Here is a 26,273-nt window from a genome sequence, read left to right on the forward strand (position 1 = left end):
TCAGAGGAAGGACTGCAGGAGAGGAAACATATAAGAAAAGCAACTGCTTGAACGCATGGGTCGGGGTGGACATGAGTGAGGGTGTGGACTCGAAACTACCACACCAATGCAACCACCAACAATTTGGAAATTGGTCTTGATCAAGGACATATGACAAAACCAGTGGAAATGTGCGTTGGCCATGGGTGGGGGGAGTGCGGGGGGTGAAGGGGAAAGTAGGAGCATGAAACATGTAACCATGTTAAAAATGATTATTAATAAATGTTAAAAAAAAAAGAAGAAGAATAAAACCACAAAATTAAATCAATTTAGAAACAATTATCACAGAGGGCATGTGTTGGGGTGTTTGGGAGGTTGCAAGCACACACAGAAAACTAGATTTAACTAATAGAGAAACTGGGATGGGTGAGTGTCATCAAATCTTGAATTGGATTACCACACTATAGTGACTTCCTGTGACTTTCCCAAAATCAGCATCTCAGACTAGGTCTTCTGATTCTAAATCAGAGATCTCTCCGTTAAATCAAGCTATTAGGTTGTAAACTATTTGAGAAGTGAGTTGGTATTATAGTTAACCTTTTATCCCTACATCTAAAATAATGCTTTTGATACTAAGCAATTGATTAAATTTAATAAAACACCTAGCATTACCAATGTGCATTTTAAAATGGCTCTAAAGTTCTTCTCAGGGATAGAATATGGAGCCAGAACAGCCAATTGTTAGGTACTTGATATAAATTTCACAAGCAGTATGGTACTAGGAGTCCTGTGTCTTAACATATGTTAAGCACTGCAATCTTGAGTCTCATACTAGGTTCAAGTCCTTTTTTTATTGGCATAGAAATCTCAGCAATCCTAGCAGCACTGGTTTCTCTTTTGACCTGTGTGTTCTTTTGGCATCATTCAGGTGAAATACAATGCTTTTGGCACTATGTAGATATCCGTGCTCCTTTGACACTGTGTAGACGAGATCTGTGCTCCTTTGTGATCTCATTTTGTCAAATCAGACATATATACTAAGTCCCATAATAGGAAAATACCAATCCCAGTATCAATAGTGTAAGGCTTTGGGGCAGGCAGTTACATTTAGAACAAATGGACATAGTAAACCTACACTAATCTAATGATCAAAAAATCTTTCAATTTAAATGGATGACATGTGCTTAGGAAAAATCGAATTTTGCACATGCAATTATAAAAAATGTGCTAAAAGTTCAAAAATATATATCTCCTATAATTAGTGACAATCAAAAAACATATATCTCTTGTAATTTGTGTCACTTAGGAGGGGTAGAATATAAAGGTTCTTACCCAAGAATTTAGATGCATTTCCTCTTAGCTTAGCCATGGTCCACAGTGTGAGTGCAAATGTAGATAAAACAATGGAGGTATAAAAGCAATAATACACTGAAGAAAATACAAAAATTTCACAAAAAGGCAAAAAATTCAAATCAAGTCAATACAGGTTTCCTTCGAGGTAATATAGGTTCAAATCTTCCAAATATACAAAATACAAGTTTTCCAAATTATCGATACAAATTTGTTATGGACTTCCACAAAGGCACATGTCCAGGGTCAAATAATAGGATGGCACAAATAAAGTAAGGGGGTAGACAGGCACTGTATTTTAAAATCTGTTTCTTCTTTGCTATTTGCAGAAGACAAAACTGAAAAGAGTGAATGGCAACAAAACAACAAAAGCAATAAAGTTTAAGGGGTACCACCTGTCCCATGTGGAGGGGCAGTCTATGCTAAGAATAAAGTTATGAAGGTAGAACACTGAAGTCTCTCAGTTTTATAATATGGGAGAGTAGATAAATAGAAATACACATGTGTTTATATTGTGGAACCTAGAAAGAGTCAGAATTAAAAATCCTGACCCCTGTATGACATTATGGGCCCGACCCTTATATGACATTATGGTGAAATAGAATTATCCACAGGAATCCCAAACCTTGCAGACCTCCAGTCTCCCAGGACTGACCATATCTACCCTGAAGACCTTCCCCTTCTCCCCAGGATCTCTTCCCTTCAGGAATTCACCATATCTACCTTAGGACATTGCTCTTATCTACAAGATTTCCTAACCTAAGGACATTCCTCTACCCTGTTCCATTCTGAGGACTACTCCATAAAAACTCTAGCCCAGGCACAGCTCTGGGTCCCTCACTAACTTTTCGTGAGAGACCCTAGCTCGAGCTAGACAATAAAGTCCCTTTGCATATTGCATTGTTGGCTCAAGACTCATTTATTGGGATACTTCTCTGGGCATAACAATATAATATACACATACATACATATATTATTTCATAGAAAGTAAAATATTTTCTTAGGAAGGCAAGATCCAAGTAAAGTATTATAAAATATTTTAGAGGGACAAATCAGCCCTCTGTGATCAGGGTGATGGGAGAGGGAAGAGATCAATGAATAGTCTCTAGAAGTAGCATCTGAATTGGGCCTAGAAATTGAGATTTTTGGTAGGCAAGAATGTTCTTGAGTCTCTTCCAGGCATGAAGGATGGCATGAAGAAAGGTATAAAGGCAGGAGATGGCAAGCTCAGAATAGATATCAATTGCACATTTCAGTTAGGTCAGGGGTTGGCAACATATGGCTCTTGAGCCATATCTGGCTCTTTTGAGGGCCAGATAATGGTTCTTTCTGCAGGAGCCAAAAAGTCAATTTTTTTTCAGGCACTGTTACAGGAGCGCTCTGTGAGCACTGTATGGCTCTCACGAAATTACATTTTAAAAAATGTGGCGTTTATGACTCTCAAGACCAAAAAGGTTGCCCACCCCTATCCTAGTGCCTTATTTTTTCCTAAATCTTAGAGCCACCCTCTAATAGAATTAGAAGGAGCCCTTGAGACCTGATTTGCCTAAGGTCACAAGAGCTAGTTGGCTGCCTCCTGGTTAAAACTCAGCATACAGGTAAGATGGGACATGGGATTTTTAATTCAGTTTAGGGTCTGCCTCAAACATGGCCTTCATTCCAACCGACCAGAGATTCTGAACCATCTTGGGGTCATACAGGCCTTCTTAGGTAGACTGGTATAAATGCTGTTTTAAACGCATGAAATAAACTACATTGGATGACAAAGGAAATAAAGTCTACTGGAAGTTGTCAAAGTATTTTCGAGTGTCCCCAGATCCCAACCCAAGAAAATTCCAGCAGTAGAGAGTATTGCAGCCTAAGGCCTCGTAGCCCCAACTCTTCCCCCCTTCCTCTGGGCAGCCTTAGGAATAGGCTGAGCCAGAGGCAGAAATCGTTAGAGTTTGGGGAAACTGCATCTTCGGTCCTTCAATTCCAGGCTCCTAACTCCAGACCATAAGGGAAGAACGGCCTCTTGGGGAGAGGAAGCAGAGGGGTGGGCCTCCAGGCGGAAGGCAGGAGGTCTGGGGGGGGGGGGGGGGAACGGGACGACGAGCTTGCATACGCATGCGCATGCCCGAGTGGTGGACACACCCCCTTTCGGAGCCAGGCGATTTTTCCCCACGTTTCCGCCATTCCCCCTGGAACTCACGTTGTAAAGAGCAAGCGCCGCCGGAAGTAGCAGGTGAGTCATAACCGCACTTTAAAAAAATCTAGGTACTGTCTTTTTCCGTTTTAATATTCCTCTGCCTGCTTGAAGCACCTAGTGTGAGCCCCTGGGCACAAGGCCTTCCCAGTTAAGCCGCTTCCCCGGGACCCCTCAGCAGAGGGCTGGGCTCGGGAAATGACCCGGCCCCGAGTTAGGATCAGTACCGGAAATCCTACGGAGGTAAAAATAGGTAGGATGTCAAAATAATTGGCAAAGGACGCAAGTCATTCGCGAAAAGAGATGTTTTCGGGCCTTGTCCTGGGATGCCCAGTACCCTGTACAGTTCAGACCCAATATTAATAATAGTTGTTTGTTTGATTGGCGGAGCCGGTATGGAACCCAAAGACTACGCGGCCTGTCTTGAGTTAAAGAGTAAGGAAAAGTTCGTGGCAGATTACCTCCAACCACGGTGAAAATTGATAGCAATAGTCAGTCAGTCACCACTGAAAGGAGTGAGACTATAATGACCCTGGCAGTCTCCAATCATTGAATTATTGGAATATATCATTCTGAGACTCAGAGAGGTTGGGACTTGACTATAGCCACTTTTTTAAGTGATCGATAGTAATCAATCCACTTTATCTCGAGCCTCCTTTTTTCACATACAGCTTAATTATAATGGAATTTTTAGATTTTTACTAAGGAATAAAAATTATCTGGAGTTGCATTGAATAGGTCAAAAGTAGACAATTTGATACAAGCACCTATGTGTACACAGCCTCTCGAGATGTTTTCAGTTATGTATTAGATTGAAGGATTGGGATAGAATGGCTCATTTAAAGTTGTAGTTAAAATTATTCATCACAACCAATAATTTCGGTATCTTGCCACTCAACCTTTAACACTATTAGGAAATGCATTGTATAAACTCAAAGGAAATGTTATTCCTGTACTAGCTGCTCTGTCATTTGATACAGTTCTTCATGGATTTCTCTTTACAATGGGCCATAGGTTAATGCATACTTATATTTTAGAGAAAAAATGTTGAAAATCTACTGCCAAGAAATCAAGTACATCCCAAATTAAAATGTTATTTTCAAAGTCATCACCTTTTACTTCATTACTCTAAATAGCCAAGTGGCTCACTGCAGTTGAATTTCATCTCCTTTTCTTTTCACTCTTTGCGAAAGTACCTGAGGCTAATGACAGATATTAAAATCAATCAAGAGAAATATGGCTGGGATATTCAGTAAACTAGATAAATAGTTCCTGCATGATCAAGAGTTGACCCTTATTAGTTAACATTTCCTTCCTTACATTAAAAAAACTAACTTGAGTTTTTTTTATTGTGAATTTAACTGTGAACAACTATTTCATCAACAAAGAACAAGAAAGACTGAATAAGAAATGAACTTTTATTACATTGCAGTTTTCATTTTAAGTAGCACATATAAATAAAATATAACAAGGTAATAACAAAACTGCTCTATTTCCTCCATTTTTAAAAGCATGCTGATTCCATTCTCTATGAAGAACTGCTTCCAGTCACTTTACATCCTCAAGATCCCAACAGCTGGCTTCAAAAACATAGCAAAAGGTGGGCTTATTTTACAATCAGCCTCTAACAATATTTACCAAAATCTGGCAGTAGAAGACTGGATCCATGACCATATGAACTTAGAAAGCAAGCCTATTCTTTTCCTTTGGAGAAACTCCCCTACTGTTGTCATTGGCAGGCATCAGAATCCCTGGCAGGAATGTAATCTAAATATAATGAGAGAAAAGGGCATAAAATTGGCTCGGAGAAGAAGTGGAGGAGGAACAGTGTACCACGATATGGGTAATATCAACTTGACTTTCTTCACAATTAAGTCAAAGTACAATAGGATGGAAAATCTGAAATTGATTATTAGGGTTCTGAATGCTGTCCAACCACACCTGGATGTACAAGCTACTGACAGATTAGACCTCTTACTAGAAGGACAGTTTAAAATCTCAGGAACAGCATCTAAGATTGGACGGGTTGCTGCCTATCACCATTGCACATTACTGTGTAATACAGATTGGATTTCTTTATCTTCTGTGTTGAAGAGTCCTTACCAGGGAATTAAGAGTAATGCTACTCCTAGTGTACCTTCGTTGGTGAAAAATATTTTGGAAAATGATGACACTTTAACTTGTGAGGTTTTGATGAAATCTGTTGCTGCAGAGTATGCTGCTTATCATAAGATTGATAACAACATTATCTTGATAAGTCCGACAGATGAGACAGTGTTCCCAGGGATAAATAGAAAAGTGGAAGAACTGCAAACTTGGGAATGGATATATGGCAAAACACCAAAGTTTAGTATAAAAACTTCTTTTAATTTAAGTGAACAATCATATTCTGAAATAAAAGTATATGTAGATATAAAAAATGGAAGAATTGAAGACTGTAAAATTGATGCACCTGATCACTGGTTACCACTGGAAATGCTTGACAAACTAAGCACAAGCTTTATTGGCAATAAATTTTGTCAAAGTGAAACCTCAGTGTTAATAAATGCATTGCTTAGGACATGTCCAAAAGACTATGAACTAAACACCAAATGGCATCTTCTTTGTCAAAAAGTTAAGTCAATAATGTGAAGAATCTCTTTCTAATGATGACAACTTTTAGTAAAATAAAATTTAATATATATTTTCTTACATATCTCTTAAAATTCCATTTTTGAACCGAAAGAGATGAATCAGAATTAGTTAAGTACAAATTTTAGTTTGTTAGTTCCTCTCTGCTTTGTTTACTTAAGACTGTACCCTTTAAGGCAAATAAGAGCTATTCTGGGTAACATTTTAAACCAGCGATGTGGCTAAAGAAGAAACAATGTCAGTCATATTAAATTATGTTAATAAAACAAAACAGTATCCAAATCAATAGAAATATAAATTAGATTTATTGTTACATTTTCAAACTACAGGGATGGTTATTGTATAAAAAGTGTTTAAAATTCTCCATTTAAATTATAAACTTTTAAAGCAAGGTTAAAAAAAAAAAGGTTGGAGACACTCATATTTTCTTTGTGTGCCTAGTATGAAAAATGTCCACTGTTGTTTCATGACATGGCCTCAAATCAAAATCACAATACCCCAGTGCAAAACGTCCCTAAGGAGAAAAAGAGAATTTATTATTAATGACAGAGAATTGTGTTACTCATTAATAAGATAAGGTTATGTCCTACCTGTGGTTTCTTAAAATAATCAAGGCCCCTTCCAATCTTTATCATCCATCCATTGTTGAATCTGTTGAAATTAGAAATTTAACTGTATAAACACAAAGTTTAATGACAAATTTTAAAGATAGGCAAAGTGCTAGCACAATTTCCTCTAGCCAAGGGAAGTTTCTTACTTGATCAAGTGTATGATAGTGGAAGAAACACCAGGTTTAATCTTGGATTGTGTCTATATAAAGGGACAAACTGCAAAAAAAAATGAGTTGATTGGATGAGCTGGCAAATAAAACAGTTTAGCTGACTGAACCACTGAATTCCAATCAGTTATCAGCATGGTATTGTTGTATGAAACTAAACTCAATTTTTCATTGGAGATCCATTAAGGGCAACTTTGTTTTAACAACTTAAAATATCAACTATACTCTTTTATATGTTATGTGAGCATGATCTGTGAGTGAGATATGTTTTTTCTCTATTTATGGTCCCTGAGCCACCAATTTTTATCTTACCCAGTATTCTTCTAGCACTTTAGTATATTATACCATGGCCTCCTCAAAAGCTAGTCTAATACATTTGGAGTCTATTAATGAGATCAGTCCCCTTCTGTACATACAGAAGGTTATCTTACAACTTATTACCAGGGAAAAAAGGTTATGGTTCCTCCAAAAGACTTCATGATTTCCAAGCTAGGAAAAAGGTGAGACTATCAATCAGCTAACTATCAATCATTCCAAGGTGAGTTAACATTTCTATGTGGAATTGTGTTAAGCTGTGGTCATTGGAACAACAGTCTGCTTAGTAAACAGATATTTGATTTAAAGGGGGAAAAATGATTTAGGAACCTGAAAATAGTATTTCTTGAAAATACTACTGTTAGAGGCAGCTAAGTAGCTCCATGGATTGAGAGCTAGCCCTAGAGATGGGAGGTCCTGGGTTCCAACCTGGCCTCAGACACTTCTAGCTGTGTGACCCTGGGCAAGTCACCTAACCCCCATTGCTTAACCCTCATCTTTCCTTGGCCTTGGAACCAATACACATAAATTCTAAGAGGAAAAGTAAGGGCTTAAAAGAAAATATCTAATGTTATATGACCCAGATTTCTTCATCTTTAAAAACTTAACAGTCCAAACTCATTTAACACTTTAAAAGTTAAAGAATTTTGTTTATAAAGGTATCTAAGTCAGAACTATTTTCCTGTCATATGGAAGTATGGCATACTTGAAGCTGAAGTATGGAATTATCACAATCATACCACTATTTATAATAATATACTGTGAATGGGAAAAACAGGCCTTTGAATAAGTATATAGGAATACAGGTTGTCCCATTAGGAAACAAAATTTATACATCATGATATGTAACAACCTTTCCTTTTTTAGAAAGCCAAAGAACAGTAAAATTTAATTATGTTTAAATTTGTAATCATTAAACCTAAAGATTATATTCAGTATTAAATTATGCAAAAATTAGTAAAAAAGGAAAAGAGTATATCAAGTTTTCATATGTGAATGATACAAATGGCTTAAAAATTAAAAATAGAACACCAACCTAATTTCTCGATCATGTATTGAAGAAGAGAATTCTATTTCCAGTTCTATTCCATGCTTACAAAGTGATTCTCTTATTTCTTCCAGGCCACTGATCTGCTGACCTTTCCCAATTCCCTATTAATGGCAAAGATAGGTTAATTAATTTTTTGCCACATATTATTTCTTTCTCTAATTTTGCCTTTGTATATCAGTTTAAGTTCAACACTTAAAAAAACAAGTGAATAGAATGTATTAAGGAATCATATGGTAATTTAATAATTTCCCTTTCCAATGTTAATAAGAATTCAGCTGTGTTTATATGGTTCATTTATTTATTTATTTTTAGGCCCTTACATTCCGTCTTGGAGTCAAGGAAGAAGAGTGGTAAGGGCTAGGCAGTGGGGGTCAAGTGACTTGCCCAGGGTCACACAGCTAGGATCTGAGGCCAGATTTCAACCTAGGACTTCCCCCATCTCTAGGCCTGGCTCTCAATCCAATGAGCCACCCAGCTGCCCCCTATACAGTTTAGTAACACTAGTCATTCAAATGGAAATGAAAGAGTGCCGAACTTGGGAATTAGGAAACCTTTCTTTGAGCCTATCCAAGTAAGGTACTTACTGGCCATGAAACACTAGATAACTCACTTAACCTATCTAAGCTCCAAATTCTTCATCATAAAACTGGCAATAATAATAGCAACTAACTCCCAGGCTTATTATAAGAATACCTTAAGCACAGTGAGTTGCAAACTTTAAATTTATGCTATTCCATCTTACCCAACTAATTAATATGGAAGTCATCAGAAACAGAACTTCTTGAAATTTGCTTTATGCTAGTCAATCCTATCATATAAACTCAATACTAAAGAAACCAGCATAATGGAACACAGTGTTTGAAAGAATTCTGAATTAAGATCATATGACAGAGCTTCTAGACTGAAATCTGCCACTGAGGACCAATGAGTTCCATATCCTTTCTGGGGCTCTGCTTTCTTCATGTGTAAAGTGAGGGGGTTGGACTAGTTTTTTTTTTTTTTAAACCCTTATCTTCTGGCTTGGAGCCAAGACATGAAAGTGGTAAGGACTAGGCAATGGGGGTCAAGTGACTTGCCCAGGGTCACAGAGCTGGGAAGTGTCTGAGGCCAGATTTGAACCTAGGACCTCTCATCTGTAGGCCTGGTTCTCTATCCACTGAGCTACCCAGCTGCCCCAAGGACTAGATTATTCTTAAGATGCCTTCCTGCTTTGTAAATCTAATTCCACTTTACACCTAACATTTGATATTTATTCACTTGATTGTGCTTTTTTTTATGATTGGTGAAACAGTGAAATTAAGAGGGAATCTTAATATATTCAAATACTTACTTCATCCATAGAAGTAAGAAGATGAATAGTTTTCACTTTACATGGCTGCTTAACAAGCATCTCACAGAATCGAAGAAAGTTGTATAGCTAAAAGATAACAAAAAATTTTTCTAACCAGCAAAACTGAAATATGAAGACATTTTAAAATTTAAGTTAGATTTCACTTGCCTGGTGGGTGTGTCTAATATAAGGATCTTCTATCCATACTTCAGTAACAGCTGCATTAAGGTATTGTTGAAAAAGTGACTCATAACTAAAGCCTGTTGCATTCTCTTCTATTTTAATTTGCTTGTGGTATTTTCCATCTGACAAAATACATTAAATTCAATAAACATTTTAAGGTTCTTGTGCAAGTAACGCACTTTGCTAGCTGTTAGTGGGGGAGATAACAGAATTTAGATAAAACAAAATTCCAATGCTTATGGAGTTTATAATCTAGTAGGCAGGCAGACAGACACGGACACATACTGACACACACATTCTACTTCAGTATTTCAAGAATCAGTGGTTTTACTGGTATGGCCACTCCTACCATTAATACAGATCACTACCGCTTGACATTTTAGCAGATGGTCTTGGTGAACTACTGTGGCCAAAAAATCACTAAGGCTAATATGATGCTTATAAATCCAGTGCAACAAATGTATAAATATTTTATATAAGACAAAACGTAAGCACTTAAGAGAAATGCAAAGTGGTACATGTAGGTAAGGGAAGAACAGGAAGGTTTCCTTGAGGAGGTGCCATTTGAGTTGGACTTTATAATTAGTAAGTGGAAGATTTGTGAGTGTGCATTTCAGGAATGAGGGACATGTGAGCTGTGTTCCAGAGGCAGGAAATCACAATGCATTTAAGAGACACACTTACTCAGCCAGTTTTGCAGTTTTCCTGGAGTATAGTTTCTGTGGAGAGTAACAATATAATGCCAGAAAAGCTGCAGTGGTACCAGCTGAGGTTGAAGAGTTGGAATTTGACTTTATTGGCAATAGGAAGCCAATGAAAGCATCTAGGTAGAAGGATGATTGGGCTAGATTTATGCTCAAGACAAGTGTTATACAGGGGTATAAAGGACAGTTTGAAATGGGAATAGCTGCAGGTAGGAAGTCCTTTGTGGGAGTTATTGTAATAGCGGGGGGTGGAGGTAGGGGACTGATAATTAAGGCTCAATAGTAGCATCAGTGAGAAGAGGTGGATGCTAGCAGTAGAATTAACAAGATTGGTTAACACTTAAAAAAGCAAAGGGGAGGTTTCATAAATAGCTGGTAACAATAAATAAAAAAAGGTGAAATTAAGAAAAAGGCTAGGTTTTCATGGAAAAGATCACTTTAGACATATTGCTCTTGGAGTTTAAGGTACAACTGGTAGCAGCCAAATGGAAGTACCCTCTAGGCAGTTAATAATGTAAGTGAAGCTTAAACAAAGAGCAGGGCAGAACAGGGACTATAGATTTCAGAGTTATCTGTAGTGGTAAGATAGGAATACAAATGACAAGCAAGAGAAAAAAAACAACCAAATGATTGAACCTTGGAAGCTACTCACCATATGAAGAGAAAAGCTATGGAAGAATAATTAAAGAAGAACCAGAGTGCCATGTTTCAAAAGCCAAGGAAAAGTAAAGTATCCATAAGGAGGCGATAGTTCAGTGTCAAATACTGGAAAAAGATCAACGAGAATGAAGACCCCCCCCCCAAAAAAAAAAACTCCACTGAATTGGCAATCAGGAGGCAATTTCTGTCTTTTAAGAATTTAGTTTCAATGAAGTGGTAGGAACAAAAGCCAGCTTGCAAGGGGATTGAGGAGGTGAGTGGTGAGGAAGTAGAGGCATTGAGTCCTAACCATGAAAAGGAAGAAAATATTATAATGGTACCAGGGATAGCCTAGAAAGGTCAAGGCTAAAGATTAGGTAGACCAGGACAAAAAACTAAATCCTTTAATTGATGGTTTACAAACACCCTTTTAATATTGAAAATACTGAATATTCTTACATATAAATTAATCAATACCAGCACAAGGTGGATATCTACAAGATTCAGATATTCAAGATAAATTCTCTGGGGCTTTCCCCATCTGGGCTCTACAAGTTGTCTGATAATTTCCTGCTATCATCTTTTGTTGATTTAGAACCATAATTTCTATTGTATCCTAGTTGTTCTTTTGATGTTAATTCTTACTAGTTCTACAACTTTAGACATGGATGGAGTATGATATACTTAATGCAGTATTTTATGTTGCTTTTCAAGTCTGCTTTAAGACCTATAAAAAGTTGATTTAAATCAGAGAAAATCCAGATAGACAGCCTTGGAGTCACAGCAACCTTTCTTCAAAATACAACCTTTAATTGTTCCTATTAATTTCAGTCTATTTCATTTTTGTCTTGATATCCCCAACATGTAGCATAGTGCCTGAGATATAGTAAGCACTTGATAGTGTTTATTGAGGGGGTTGCTAGGTGGCTCAGTGATCGAGAGCAAGGCCCAGAGACAGGAGGTCCTGGGTTTAAATCTGGCCTCAGACACTGCCTAGCTGTGTGACCCTGAGCAAGTGACTTAACCCTCACTGTGTAGCCTTTACCACTCTTCTGCCTTGGAACCAATACATGGTATTGATTCCAAGATGGAAGGTAAGGGCTTTAAAATAAATAAATAAACAAACAAACAAACAAACAAACAAATAAATGTTTGTGAATAAGGCTTTTTAAAAAAGCACCATAGTATAGTCAGTCCCCAAGTTACAAGAAGGCTCTGCTCTATAATGGTTTAAGTCACATTGGGGTGTGTGTAGAGTATATTTCAAAATACATTTTCCCATAGAAATAATACTATAAATGAGTTAAGATTCCTAGGCCAGTATAGCCCTTCAAAATTATTTAGTACAAATAAGTTATTTATGTAAGATATTGACTATTCTCGATAGTTAATAGATTATTTGCAATCTCCATAATAAATTTTTTATGGAAAAATGCATTCTTAACGACAACTGCAATTGCTACTTCTCAGCTCTCATATCTTCTATAAGAGATTGCCTCCTTCAACCTAAACTGGCCTGAGGAGAAGGCTGAGAAGGCAAGATGTGGTACAGCTAGTATGTAAAAGCTCTAGGACTGAGGATTTGGGTTTCAGCAAGAAAGGTAGAGACAGTCCACCATGAATCCATCATAAAGCATTGCAGTAAGGAAAGAGACATATGAATTACTTCTGGTACATCAGGAAAATAGTTAAGAGATACTGCTGGATAGGTAGGGTAGTGCTATGGTAAGAAAGCAAGGGGTTTTAATCTTTACATAAACAGTAAGGAGAATTTTAAGGTTTTTGATCAGTAGTCTAATATAATCCTAATCAGTGAAAAGGGGGTGCAGAGGAAAGGGTCAGAGAAAGTTTATTAATAGGCAACAATAATAGCTCACATGTGTAACATTTAATGATTTGCAAAGTGCTTTACTAAAGGAGGGAGATAAAGAAAAAATATTCAGTTAAGCTATAAACATTAAGGAACCAAGAAATCTCTGTAAGGCTGCAATAAAAACTTGGGTATTCTAGCTGTTGATAATTTAGTAAAGGACAATATACCAAAACACATAACACTGATGTATATATAAAACAGTTTTGTGGATAGAAAGGGATTGCAGTACAGTTTATGAAGTCCCACAACAAAATCTTTCCAGAAAAATGGAGGACTTATCATATAGGGCTATACTATTTGCTTTTTATAGCTGGATTTTGAAAATATACTTCTTACCTTCTTTTTCCTGCTCCAAGAACTTCTTTATTTCTTCTGCTCTGTCCATGAAGTCAGAAATTTTTTGTCTCAAGTGACATTTCTTTGCATTGTCTTTGGTGCCTATAATTTTAAAATTATGTATTTTCCAATTTTTAGAGTATTTTAGAGTATTAGAACATTATATCTAATTCTATTCTAATTTCTATTTCTAAGAACTTTCTTTTTATCAATATTGTTCACCGTTGCTCATGCAGAGGATAAATACATTAGAGACAGTTTTGACTAATTAGCATAGGATAATAAAAGAGTATACTACACTTATGAAGGATACCATGTCAAATTGTCTGGGACAAAGAAAGAAGTAATGTGAAATAAAGCTAGAAAGTAGTTTGGGGCCAAATTCTAGAGGACCTTAAATGCTACTTTAGGAGTTTACATTTTATTACCCTCTAGACTAGTGGTTCCCAAACTTTTTTGGCCTACCACCCCTTTCCAGAAAAAATATTACTTAGCACCCCGTCACATACTATCACGGTCCCCTTACAATTATTCACCGCTCCCAAATGTACCTGTGGCCATCACCACCTCCCTTGGATTGCTGCAGCACCCACCAGGGGGCGGTGATGCCCACTTTGGGAATCGCTGCTCTAGACAATAGGAAATGCCTAAAGATTTTTGAGCAGAAGAATGAAATGCTCAGCCCTTTAACTTAAAAATTTTATTTTTTATGAAGCTGAAAGATGGATTGGAAAGAGTTAAGCCTAAAAACAAACAAACAAACAAACAAGTTAATTAGCAGTTACAATATGACTAAAGGCAAGAGGTAATAAGGGCCCAAGTTAGGATGGGGTAAGGATCCCCAGTAAGAGGAGGCAGGAACCAATGTGAGAAGTATGGGGGGAAAATAACAAGTCTTGATAATTCATTGGGACATGAAAGTGGGGTGAGGAGGAAGAAAGATCACTCCAAGGTTTCAAACATGGGTAACTGGAAAGATAGTGGTACTTTTCATGGAAATTGTGAAATAAAGACAAGTTTGGGAAATGGGAAAATTAATGAATTTGGACAGGTAGAGCAACCTTGAGTTCTTAGCATGTATGTATGTGTGTGAATATAGGTACATATAACATACATATGTTGCAATCACCAACCTAGGGGAAGTTGAGATCACCACAACAGACAGAAAATGATATTGCACAGGACTTTTCTACAGTAATGTAATCGCTACATAAATTGTTGTACTGGTTCTGCTTACTTCACTCTGCATCAGTTCAAAAGTCTTCCTATGTTTCTGTACCTTTTGCTGTTTCTTAAAATATTCTATTCATTTATCATAGGATAAGAATCATAGGACTGCAGATTTAGATTCAGAAGGGACTTTAATCCAACTCCATTTTTCAGATGAGAAAAGTGCCATTGCTGATGGTGACACAGGTATTAACAGGTAGGATTTGAACCCAAATCTTCCAATGTCAAACCCAGGATTCTTTTCATTTTCCCACAGTGCCTTGGAGACAAGCCCTTAGATATATACCAGGTCAGAACTGTTACTTATATGAAACGAAGAGTCCTGCCCTATAGTGCAGTGCAAACTTTCCCTAGTGATGAATGCCACTCATAGGTGTCACCTAGAAGTCTGATAAAAGGCAGCATAACTGTCCCAGGGATAAATTAAAGAGTTACAAAATAAAGTGCTATATGAGATATGAGGAGAATGGCCACTACTAGCTAGGACTGGGGATGGGAGTTAGGGACCAGAAGGGAGATCAGAACCCTTGAGGTTTAAAAATTAGTAGGGATTACATAAACAAAGAGAAAACAAGATGTTCGGGCTTCAGAAACTGGATGAAGACCCTGACACTTCAAAGCTAATTTGTATTTGTATTTCCCAAATAAACTTGAGAACAGACTGTGTGACAAGGCTATGTGGTACAGTGGATAGTTTACTGATCTATAAAATGAGGTGGGGAGGGAACATCTCCAGAGGTTGCTGTGAGGCTGGAGCTGCAATGTTAAAATGCTTTGCAAACTTTAAATATCATTTGTTGTTGTTATAGATTGTGGTAGATACATTATTATTTATGTGAGCCAGCCTGGCCTCTGAGTCAGAAAGACCTGAGTTCATGTTCTATTTCTGACACTAGCTTATGACAATATCACTTTAAATATTATACAAATTCTTGAGGTGGTTACATTGTTATTAATGTGAGTTACGCATGTCTCCCCAACTTCATTTATAAACGAATTCTCAATTCCTTTAGAGCAAGGACCAAATTTTATACTTCTGCATCTCTAAAGCACTTAGCACTTTTCCTAGCCACACGGTGTATAGTCAAATATTTAACTTATTATTAAAACAAAACAGACACATTGTCTCTGCTTTCCAAGAAATAACAACGGAATGCAGCAAGGTTTGACGTTTGTACTTGTGAATATATTAGTAATTATATTATAACATCTTTTTGTCAGTGCTCCTATACCATTTCTTCTAGGTAATCAATAAGCATTTATTAATGACCTAATAGGTGCCTATCACTACTACTACACTAGGAATAAAAAGACAAAATTTTGCCTTGAAGATTACCTTCTAAGAGGGGAGGGAATGTTCAATATATACACAAAGAGCAGAACTAGGAAATCAATTTATATAATGGCACCATTAAAAGAAAAAAACTTTGAAAGACTTAAGCTTTGATCAAGGCAATGGCCAAGCACAATTCCAAAGGGGTTACCCACCAATGCAGAATAAAACATACATTTTAGGTCTGGACTAGCGTGGGAATTTGTTTTGGAATTTTGTGTCTCACCCCCCCAAAGAGAGGAAGAAGACGACGAGAGATAGAGGGCGGAAGGAGATAGAGGGAAGAAGGAGGAAACGAAAGTTACTGAAATATATACTTTTTTTAATGCACGTAAGAGCAGACAGCATCACAGACAACCTGGAGACCTTTAAAAGTTACTGTCTGGATTTGTTATATATTTAAAAAGAAAGCAAGCTTTACAAAACAGCTCTGCAGTTTGAAGAACGGTAATTTCAGAATGCAAACTCGTTGTTAGGGACTAATGTTTCTGGTTACTGTTTCCAGCGCTTGACACAATGACCTGCAGGTATTAGGCCACTTAATAAATACTTGTTGGTTGACAGAATGATGCATGTCAATATGCCCATCTTATTTTTTAAAGATTTTTTTAAAACCACAAACAAATGTACTCAGAACCTTGCTTTTCTCCCTCCCTGACAAATGCCCCAACCCGCGCCTCCCTTTCCTTCATTCACCTTTAAGCACTTGCAGCAACATATCGATACCCTCCTGATAACACACAAAAGCCTCCTGGTACCGGGAGTCGGAGTCCAATTCCACCGCCCTTTTCAGGAGGGTGCTCGCCGCCACCCCGTGGGGTTGCTGCCCGGAATTCCTGGCTGCCATTCTCCACCGAAGTCCACCTATCCACCTATCCACCCTCCCCTCCCTGCCCCGGGAAAGAGCGCGCACGCGCGCGGCGCTTCCGGGAGGCGATCACGTGAGGCTACCGGCTGGCGTGAATGCGCCTCCCAGTGTAAAAAGCCTAGACTTCATACTCTCAGCGCCCAGGCCAAGGAAGCGAGCTGCATTTACAGCTACGGGCAACGTGCACGGTACCAAGGGAGGGAGGTTCCCGGAGGACGTAGGGTTCGACCTCTGCGGCCATGATTTCCTTCAGCCTCCTGTGTGAATAAATTGGAGACAGCAACCAGACTGCTGTGGCCGAGCTGAACTGGTGAGTATGGAACGGGTGGGGAGGTTCCCCAAGAACCGCCCACACACACACACAAACACACACTTGCCAGTCATCCTCAGGCCTCTGGGCCTGGGGGAGGGTTGCTGAAGGTGACCCCACTCCTCGAGCATTAACTTCTCAACCTTGGCTGGATAATCTGGAAAAATGGCTGTGTCCCTTTCCGCTTTCTTATTGGCCAAGAAACAGCCAATGGTATAATACGAACATTTTTCGTAGGCTTTGGGGTGGGGTCACGTGGCCGAGACTTGGGCTCCTGAGGAGTGATGGGAGCTTGGAGGTTAACTATTCCCAATTAAGTCATTTCTGCTGTGGGATGAACCTTCAAAGAGCTGTTTCTAATCTTTCAGAACAGATTTCTGTAATGGTTGGTTAGCTGAGGTGTACATTGTATTTGGGGTATTTGTTTAAACCACAGCAGAAAACACAAACGTGGGTTTATTTTCCTAGTCTTTCATATACTGAGTTAGCTGTCATATGAAGGCTAAATACAGTGATTGGCGGCCTAGAATAGGATTTACCCCTCATAAACTGATCTCTCTGTTCCTATCAAGGGACAATTTGTGTCTTTAGTAGTAGTAAGTAAATAATGACATTTTCAGGAAACCTTGAGTACAGGAGCAATTACAGTTAATCAAAAATTTAAGTTGTGTTTTGTTAGCATGATCATAATTTGTTAAGCAAGTTATCTCCAGCATCAAATATAAAATTCTGTTTGGGTTTTTTAACTTGCCACAACTAGGCCTCTTACTATTTTTTCCACTTTGGTTAAACTCCATGAATATTTTAATTTTACCACGCTAAAGTACTTGAAGTTCCTCCTACACATCCATTCTCCTGTCTCTGAGCCTTTTTCATTAGTTGGCCTCATAGAGTACTCTTTCTCCTCATCCAACTCCTTCAGATCCCACCTTCTGAAACAGGCCTTTTCACACACACATATCTTGTCAGTGCCTAATTACTTACATCTTTCTCCACCATTACAAATAAGGACCTTTGATGGCAGAGCCAAGATTTTTGCATTGGAATACTTAGGCATGGTGCTTGGGATATAGAAAATGCTTGTCTACTGACTATTGATAGCACCCTTAATTTCTGAAAAAAATTGCTACATTGCTGGGATGGGAACCAAAATATTTGTGTTTTTGTCTCAGTTCTGCTACTAGTTTTTGTGTGTGTGACTTGGGACCTCATTTTCTTTATAAAATGAGGAGGTTGAATAAACTTGGTCATTTTACCATTTGATAATTTTCTGACAAAGAATGGCATAACTAGCAAAGTTCTTTTTTGTACAATATTGTTTTAACAAATGCCACTTTTATAAAATGCAGAATGATTGCTAAAAGTTTAAGATGTTTATGAAGCTTTCTTATAATATTTACAGTGATAATATCCCTAATTAATTGATAAAACTATGGCTATATCTCATCTACCAATTAATCAAACAGCATCTCATTAAACAACTACTGTCTGCTAGGTACTGGGGTAAACAAAGAATGAAATGATTCCTACTCTAGTTTATGTACCAATAGGGGACAACCACAAATATATAGTCAGAATAAATGTTTTTTTTTTAATATAAAATAAATATTAGGAAATTTTACAACTATTCAAACATTTTGCATTCTTTGCCAGTTTCCAACCTCATAGAATGATTTGGGTTAAGATTCATTTTGTCAGAACTAATTTTGCCATATCAATATTTAGCAAACTATATTCAGTACCGTATAAAGCATGTAGAAGATCCAATTTAGCTCTTGTTTTTATCTTAAAACTAAAAATTTATTGTTATGCTTTTGCTTAAATGTTACATAACTATTCAAGGGAGATTATGACCAATATCAATAGTAATTTGGCCCTTGGAATTGCTTATACTTGCAGCTTTTTGAAGGTGATATCATTGATATTGATATCTAATGGCTGGAATTTTGCGCTTACTGACCCAGAGCCCTCCAGGTAAAGTACAGGTATGTAATTTTAAAAAACACTTTTTATTGTTTACCCTGATTCTCTTTCCTCTTTATCCACTCTGTATAGCTTATTTCCACAACATTTTAAGAGTTGGAAGTTACTTCAAAGATTATCTAGTTCAAAACTCAGGTAAGCTGGAATCCCTTTATAAATTTCCCACCAAGTGGTCATTCAGCCTGCTCTTGAGAACCTTCAGAGAAGGTAAACTATGTCAACCCTTTCCACTTTTGGACAGCTCTTAAGTTTTCCTTTGGCCTAAATCTCCTCCTCTGAAAATTCCACACATTATTCTTACTTCTGCCATATGAGGAGAATGTCTGGGATTAAACTCTAGGCCAAACAGATTACACTTTGAGTCCTTTCTATTGTCTATACTTATTTTAGCTAAATGAAAAAAGTAAGTATATAAATAAGAACGCATTGTAGGAAATGAAATTTGTGTGTGCAAACATTAGCATATACCAGTGATAGTGAACCTTTTAGAGACCATGTGCTGTGTGTTGTACCCCACGAAGTGCTCCCATTAGGCTGCTGGGTCAAGAGGCAGGTGAAGTGAGGAAGTGAAGAGAGGGGAAGGGAAGTGGTCTGAGGGCTCTGCTCCCCTCCAGCTCTGCCAACTATGAGCCACCCATCTTACCCCAGACAGGTGAGGAAAGAAGCACTCCCGTTGGGTTGCTGGGCATAGGGATAGGTGATGTGAAAAAAATGTCAGGCACAGGGGAGATGAGGGAAGAGATCAGCTCCACCTGAGTCCCTCTGCCTTTTTAGTAATGAACTCTGGAGAGTAGGTGGGGAAGTGCAGCACACGTGCTCACAGAGAGTGCCCTGCATGCCATCTTTGTCACCCATGCCATTGGTTCACCATCACTGGTATGTACCCTTACTCAAGAAAAGAGCATTACAGTGGATAGGGTAAACTTTTCATAGCCTGCCATGACTACTGGGAACTGGTAGTGGTGATAGTGGTGATGGTACCAAAGTTAATGACTTATTTAAGGAAATGGGATTGAGCAGAAACTCAAGAAGAAAATTAATGAGCCGAATATATTCAATAAATTATATAGAATTCTGTGGAAAAGGTATTAATGGTGAACCACAGCTTTCTGCTTATGTTGGGATAGAATGGGATATGGTCATGCTTAAGAGGGGATTGAATTGAAGCTTTTAGTAATCACGAGCAAATGTGGTTAAACTTATATTTTTTTAGAAACTTATTGACTGGTAGATGTCTGTACTAGCCCTCAAAAATCAACACTCTTAACTTCTTCCAGAATGTGACAAAAAGTCTGGAATCTCTCACCTCAACTGATTGGATTCGTCATAAATTTACCAAGTCAAGAATACCAGACAAAGTAAGAGCATTTTTTTAAGAGTTTTATCTGATTAATAACAGCTGGTCTTGGACCATCTCTTTTCTTTATTTTCTCTTAAGGATTTTTTCAGTTCAGTTCTTATGGGCCCAGTTATTTCTTTGTAGATTACTCTTAAATCTATGTATTCATACATCTATGTATTCATAGATTCTTAAATCTATGTATTCATATGTTCTCTCCAGAACTCAAGTCCTGCATCAACTGCTTATTAGACATCTCCATTTGAATATCCCACAGCCAGCTCAGACTTGTCTAAAACAATTCATTATGTTTCCTTCCCAAATCCATCCTGAATTTCCTCATTTTTCTACCATCCTTGAATTTACCCAGGTTCACTACCTTGACATCAACCTCTAACTCTCCATAAATCCTTCTATCCAATCATTTGCTAAGTCTTATTAGATCCTACTTCCACAATATTGCTCATCTATGAAATGTGGAGGATAGCCATTTTTACAGTGTTTTTGATAAGACCTCAATATCCCTTTCTGCTCTGACCCCTTAAACAGTTAAACTATCCTTTAGCTTTTCTCTTACTTCATACTATCCTAGACTATAAGTTTCTAGGAGGGATGATGGTAACGATGATGGTAATAATGACTTATTTATAGTTTGCAAAGCACTTTCTTCAGAACAACACTTTGAAGTAGGTAGTGTGAATATTATAATACCTATTTTGCAGATAAGGAAACAAACCTAGAAAAGATAAACAATGGTTCTACAGCTAATAATTGTTGAAACTGGAATACTTGCACTTCAAGGAAGAGACCATTTAACATATGAGTATGAACATAGGTGAATCAATATTAAGCAACTAATTGGCAAATGGAAACAGTAAACTTGGAGATTTAAGAAAAATAATCATTTTTCTTCATTCTGAATTCTGGTGTAATTGAGTCACTTTCCCTTCAGTGGTACAGTAATTACAGCTTTCTTACACCTGTAATATGTCTATAGAGAACCAAATTCCTAAGCCACGTGTATCTGGGCCAGTTATCACAACTGTTTTTAACTTCAGGTTACATATATATATATATTTCATATATATATATGTATATTTGATATACATATTTGATATATATATCAAAGCTATGATGTCTCTATGAATTAGGAAAGAAAAAAAATTGAGAACAACTAATTTTTTTGTTTTCACATTAAAAGTTTGAGCTGGGAGGTCTTAAACTAATTTGTTTATATGATAGTAAAATGTTTATTTTAGAGAAGTGAAGGGATAGCTGAATACAGAAGTCTTCTGGAATATTTGAAAATAACTAATTTTTTGTTCTGTTCTTACAGGTGTTTCAACCTACACCTGAAGCACATGAAAAATATGGTGGGGACCCTCAACACCCTCATAAATTACAAATTGTCACCAGAATTAAAAGTGTAAAAGGAAGACCATATTGGGAAAAGAATATCATAAAACTTCTTGGATTGGAAAAAGTAAACATTTACTTTTAGTGTACTGGTTATACTTGTTTTGAATTTAGCCTTTTTCTAACTTTAAGGTCGATATTTTTTGTTATATTTGTTTTGAAACACATGAATATAGTGGTAGCTTTAAGTAAGGTGAATCTCATAGTGCTTTGGGGAGAATTGTAATATATCTGTTCTTCACAGGCACATAATCCACAAGTGCACAAGAATATTCCTTCAGTGAATGACAGACTGAAAGTGGTTAAGCATCTTGTAAGGTTTGTTGAGGAATTTTAAGAACAATTACTTTATTTTTTCCTATAAAATTTAAATCATTTTAAGAAATAACTTTATAATATCTTAAATACTATTTTTTAATGTTCTAGGATCCAACCATTAAAATTGCCACAAGGACTTCCAACAGAAGAACAGATGTCAGAAACTTGCCTCAAGACCACTGGTGAATTAATAGTAAGATGGCAACTAAAACCAATGGGACAAAAGGCAATTAAGGCCTAATCGCTTTCTCACTTTCTTTAAATATTCTTCAAATGTTTCTATTAAAATGTGTTTTAAACACCAGTGGTCTTCATTAACTGAGCCTTCCTAAGATATTTGAATGACTCACATTATTTAGAATAGTTCTCTTTCAGTCATGAATTGATGGATGATATATAACTCTACTTTCAAAAATCTGCCTATAAATCAAAGACCAGAATTGCAATCTTCAAAGAAGTTTCAGAAGTCAGTTCTTGAGTAGATAAACAAATGGACCTTTTAAGCTCAGACTTTACTATCACCTTTTCTTCTGATAGCCAACTATTAATAGCAACAGTTATCAAACTTTTATTTACTTAAAGCCTTTGACCCGTGCCCTTCTCAAATCCCATTATTTAAGAGTAGAGGATCTTCTGCTTCTGTCAGAGTATTTCCTAAACCTCTAGTAAGTGTAGGGGTTTCTCCTACATCTGGAACTCGGAGCCTCACGATCTGCCCAGAGCTTAGTCTGGTGCCAGCTAATGGGGACTTGGTCTCTGCAAACCTACCAATAACATAAACACATAAAAGTTATAACATATTTATTCTCAGCTAAACATGTTTAAAACATGTGGTTTAAAAAATTATTTAAATTAGTTATTTAATTAGATGAACAGGGAAAAACTATATATAGTATTAACTTGTACATTTTGCTCCTTTTAATTCCTTAATGCTTTCACTTGAAGGTGGAATGAAAGAGAACATTATTTGACTATTATGTGTCTGATTAAAACTATTAAAACTATGCTTTAGGCAGCCTTCATTAATTGTGGAGATTTTAACATTATTTTTTCTTTAGTTTCTTCCTGAAACAGAGGAGGGAGGAAGAGTGAGAATGAATTAAAAGAGAGAAATTAGATAAGTAGGTATTGGGAAGCTTTCTGCTAATAATTAGATTGCTAATTCTGGCAACCTCTCTTTTTAGATCCTATTCAATTCTGTATCTCTTGAAAAAGTTGACTTGAGCAATATAATATCATTTAAAAAAATAGAATAGAGCAAACTTTAGACTATGTTTCAATTTTTTTATTAAATATTTGAAAGTTTTTGAAGAACTTTACAAAAGTAATCTGACATTAGCATAGTCAAATTTGGAAGGTTTCCTATTTGAAAACATGAATGTCCAAAAAGTAGATGTAGAGAAATGTGGGCAAGACTGATCTGACCATTTGTAAATAGTTATTGCAAATTTTCAAAGAATCATTTTCCCTGGGCTGTTATTCTCTGAAATGTTATGTATGGCAATAGGAAAATGTGATGGCCATATTGAAAAAAAGAATACCCCAGTTGCTTTAGGAAGGAAGTCACACTATCAAACCTAAAGCCAGTGCTATCTTGACAATAGTTTGTGGGAAAATGAAGTTAATATAAAAATATTCAAAAACAATCTAACTCAGCCATATAGTTGGAAAGGATGGAAAACAAACTGCTAGAGTTTTTCTGTTTGTTTGTTTTTTATTGTCCAAAAGCATCGTTTGCTAAAGGAAGAGCCCTTATAGCCTTCAGATCTATTTCTAGCCTATTGAGAGACTTTCCTCCTATTTTGGTCAATTTTGAAGTTTTGTCTCATTCTGCATCTAGAGCCTATCGCTTCTCTGTCAGGAGGTGGGTAGCATGTTTCATCATTCTCTTTTTTTATAGTAACTTTGGGTGATAATAAACAAAACAAATCAACATTATGGAAAGAACTATGATGACCTTTTAAAATGCCATTATATGTAACCTAAATATTAAGAGTGAAATCATAAATTAGGTGTACATAGCATAGTATAACTGTCAGATCTATGGGAAAGGAAAGAATTTAAGACCAAGCAAGATATAGAAAACATTACAAAATATAAAATGAATAATTTTGATTACATCAAATTAAAAAGGTTTTGTACAAACAAAACCAATGCAATTAAAATTTGAAGAGAAGCAACAAACTGGGAAAAAAATTTTATAACAAAACTCTAGGGCAGCTGGGTGGATTGAGAGCGAAGCCCAGACACGGGAGGTCCTGGGTTCAAATTTGACCTCAAACATTTCCTAGCTTTGTGACCCTGGGCAAGTCACTTGACCCCCATTGCCTAGCCCTTACCATTCTTCTGCCTTGGAACCAATACATGTTCCAAGACAGGAGATTAGGGTTTAAAAAAAAACTGACAAAAGTTCTAGTTTCCCAAATATATAAGGAACTAAGTCAAATGTGCACGAAATCAAGCCATTCCCCAATTGACAAATGGTCAAAGGATATGAATAGGCAGTTTTCAGATGAAATCAAAACTATCAATAAGCACATGAAAAAGTAAATCCCTCCTAATTAGAGAAATGCAAATCAAAACAACTCTGAGGTACCACCTCAGCCCTAGCAGACTAATATGAAAGTAAAGGAAAATAATATTCGAAGGGATGTGGCAAAATTGGGATGTTAATACACTGCTGGTGGAGTTGTGAATTGATCCAACCATTCTGGAAGACAATTTGGAACTATGCACAAATGGCCTTAAAAGAATGCTTGCTCTTTGATCCAGCTATACCACTGCTGGGTTTGTACCCCAAAGAGATAATAAGGAAAAATGTTTGTACAAAAATATTCGTAACCATGTTCTTTGTAGTGACAAAAAACTTGGAAATGATCTGTCCCTCGATTGGGGGATAGCTGAACAAATTGTGGTATCTGATGGTGATGGAATACTATTGGGATGAAAGGAATGATGAAGTGGAGGAATTCCATGTGAATTGGAAAGACCTCCAGGAATTGATGCAAAGTGAAAGGAGCAGAACCAGGAAAATGTTGTACACAGAGACTGATACATTGTAGGACCGTCAAATGTAACTCACTGCTACTAACAGCAACATAATGATTGAGGACAATCCAGAGGAACTTATGAGATGGAACACTATCCACATCCAGAGAAAGAACTGTGGGAGCAGAAACACAGAAGGAAAATATTTGGTTTTTCACTTGTTTGTATGGGTATTGGATGGAGATTATTACAAAAATGATTAATAAGGAAATAGGTATTGAGTGATAATACATGTATAACCCAGTGGAATTGGTTATAAGCTTTTGAAGAGGGCAGGGGAAAAGAGGAGGGAAAGTACATGAATCATGTAGCCATGGGAAAAAAATAAAAATAAAATGCCATTATATAGGCCATCTATGTGATTCAGTGGATTGAGAGCCAAACCTACAGAGAGAAGGCCCTAGGTCCAAATCTGGCCTCATACACTTAACAAACTGTGTGACCCTGGGCAAGTCACTTAACTCCAATTCCTGAGCTCTTATCATTCTTCTGGCTTGGGATCTATACTTAGCATCAATTCTAAGACAGAAGGTAATGGTATTTTTTTAAAAAGAGGTGGCAAGAATATACAGAAGACCCATACAAAAAAGATCTTGACATCACTGATAGCCAGGAAGGTGTGGTTACTGATCTAGAGCCAAACATCCTAGAGAATATTTTTTCATATGACTATTCATAGCTTTGATTTCTTCATCTGAAAACTCTGTTCATATCCTTTGACTATTTTTCAATTAACAAATGACTCATTTTTAGAAATTTGCCTCAATTTTCTTAGAAATGGGGTTTTTATCAGAGAAGCTTGCTGAAAAGATTTTTTCTAATTTTTCTGTTTTCTAATTTGGGCTGCATTCGAAAACTAATTTTATGTAATTATTTTACATTTTTTACATAATTTTATGTAATTATTCAAAAACTAATTTTATGTAATCAGATTTATCCATTTTGCCTTGAACTCTTTCCTTAATCCAAAGATCTGACAGGTAATTTCTTCCATGTCCATTAATTTGCTTATGGCATGACCCTTTAAATCATAATGTGTGTGTGTGTGTGTGCATGTGGCGGTCTGTCAGAGAC

At 36.8% G+C, this 26,273-nt stretch overlaps 3 protein-coding genes across 6 annotated transcripts; 2 read left to right on the top strand and 1 right to left on the bottom strand.

The window, feature by feature from the left end:
- The first annotated feature begins 3,467 nt into the window (after nt 1-3,467).
- On the top strand, nt 3,468-6,354 carry LIPT1 (lipoyltransferase 1). The gene is made up of 2 exons (XM_044670426.1): nt 3,468-3,553; nt 5,026-6,354. The coding sequence occupies exon 2, from the start codon at nt 5,027-5,029 to the stop codon at nt 6,143-6,145; it is 1,119 nt and encodes a 372-aa protein (XP_044526361.1). The 5' UTR covers nt 3,468-3,553; nt 5,026; the 3' UTR covers nt 6,146-6,354.
- A 73-nt stretch (nt 6,355-6,427) lies between these two features.
- Nucleotides 6,428-16,856, bottom strand: MITD1 (microtubule interacting and trafficking domain containing 1). Of its 4 annotated transcripts, XR_006505826.1 has the most exons (8): nt 16,614-16,856; nt 13,355-13,456; nt 9,788-9,924; nt 9,620-9,706; nt 8,275-8,390; nt 6,903-6,972; nt 6,736-6,796; nt 6,630-6,659 (listed from the first exon to the last, which is right to left on the bottom strand). XR_006505826.1 is itself a non-coding variant. In XM_044670427.1 (7 exons), exons 1-7 carry the CDS (start codon nt 16,762-16,764, stop codon nt 6,564-6,566), a joined length of 750 nt encoding a protein of 249 aa, XP_044526362.1. In that variant the 5' UTR covers nt 16,765-16,856; the 3' UTR covers nt 6,428-6,563. The 4 variants fall into 4 exon arrangements, 3 of the variants coding, with proteins under 3 accessions (XP_044526362.1, XP_044526363.1, XP_044526364.1); XM_044670427.1 differs by lacking the exon at nt 6,903-6,972 and having other exon boundaries at nt 6,428-6,659; XM_044670429.1 differs by lacking the exon at nt 6,630-6,659 and having other exon boundaries at nt 6,706-6,796.
- A 64-nt stretch (nt 16,857-16,920) lies between these two features.
- Nucleotides 16,921-22,455, top strand: MRPL30 (mitochondrial ribosomal protein L30). Its single transcript, XM_044670430.1, has 6 exons — nt 16,921-17,095; nt 18,995-19,080; nt 20,356-20,436; nt 21,754-21,900; nt 22,078-22,151; nt 22,260-22,455. Exons 2-6 carry the CDS (start codon nt 19,030-19,032, stop codon nt 22,390-22,392), a joined length of 486 nt encoding a protein of 161 aa, XP_044526365.1. The 5' UTR covers nt 16,921-17,095; nt 18,995-19,029; the 3' UTR covers nt 22,393-22,455.
- Nucleotides 22,456-26,273: the final 3,818 nt, after the last annotated feature.

This window comes from Gracilinanus agilis, chromosome 3 (assembly GCF_016433145.1).
Source record: "Gracilinanus agilis isolate LMUSP501 chromosome 3, AgileGrace, whole genome shotgun sequence".
Lineage (NCBI taxonomy): Eukaryota > Metazoa > Chordata > Mammalia > Didelphimorphia > Didelphidae > Gracilinanus > Gracilinanus agilis.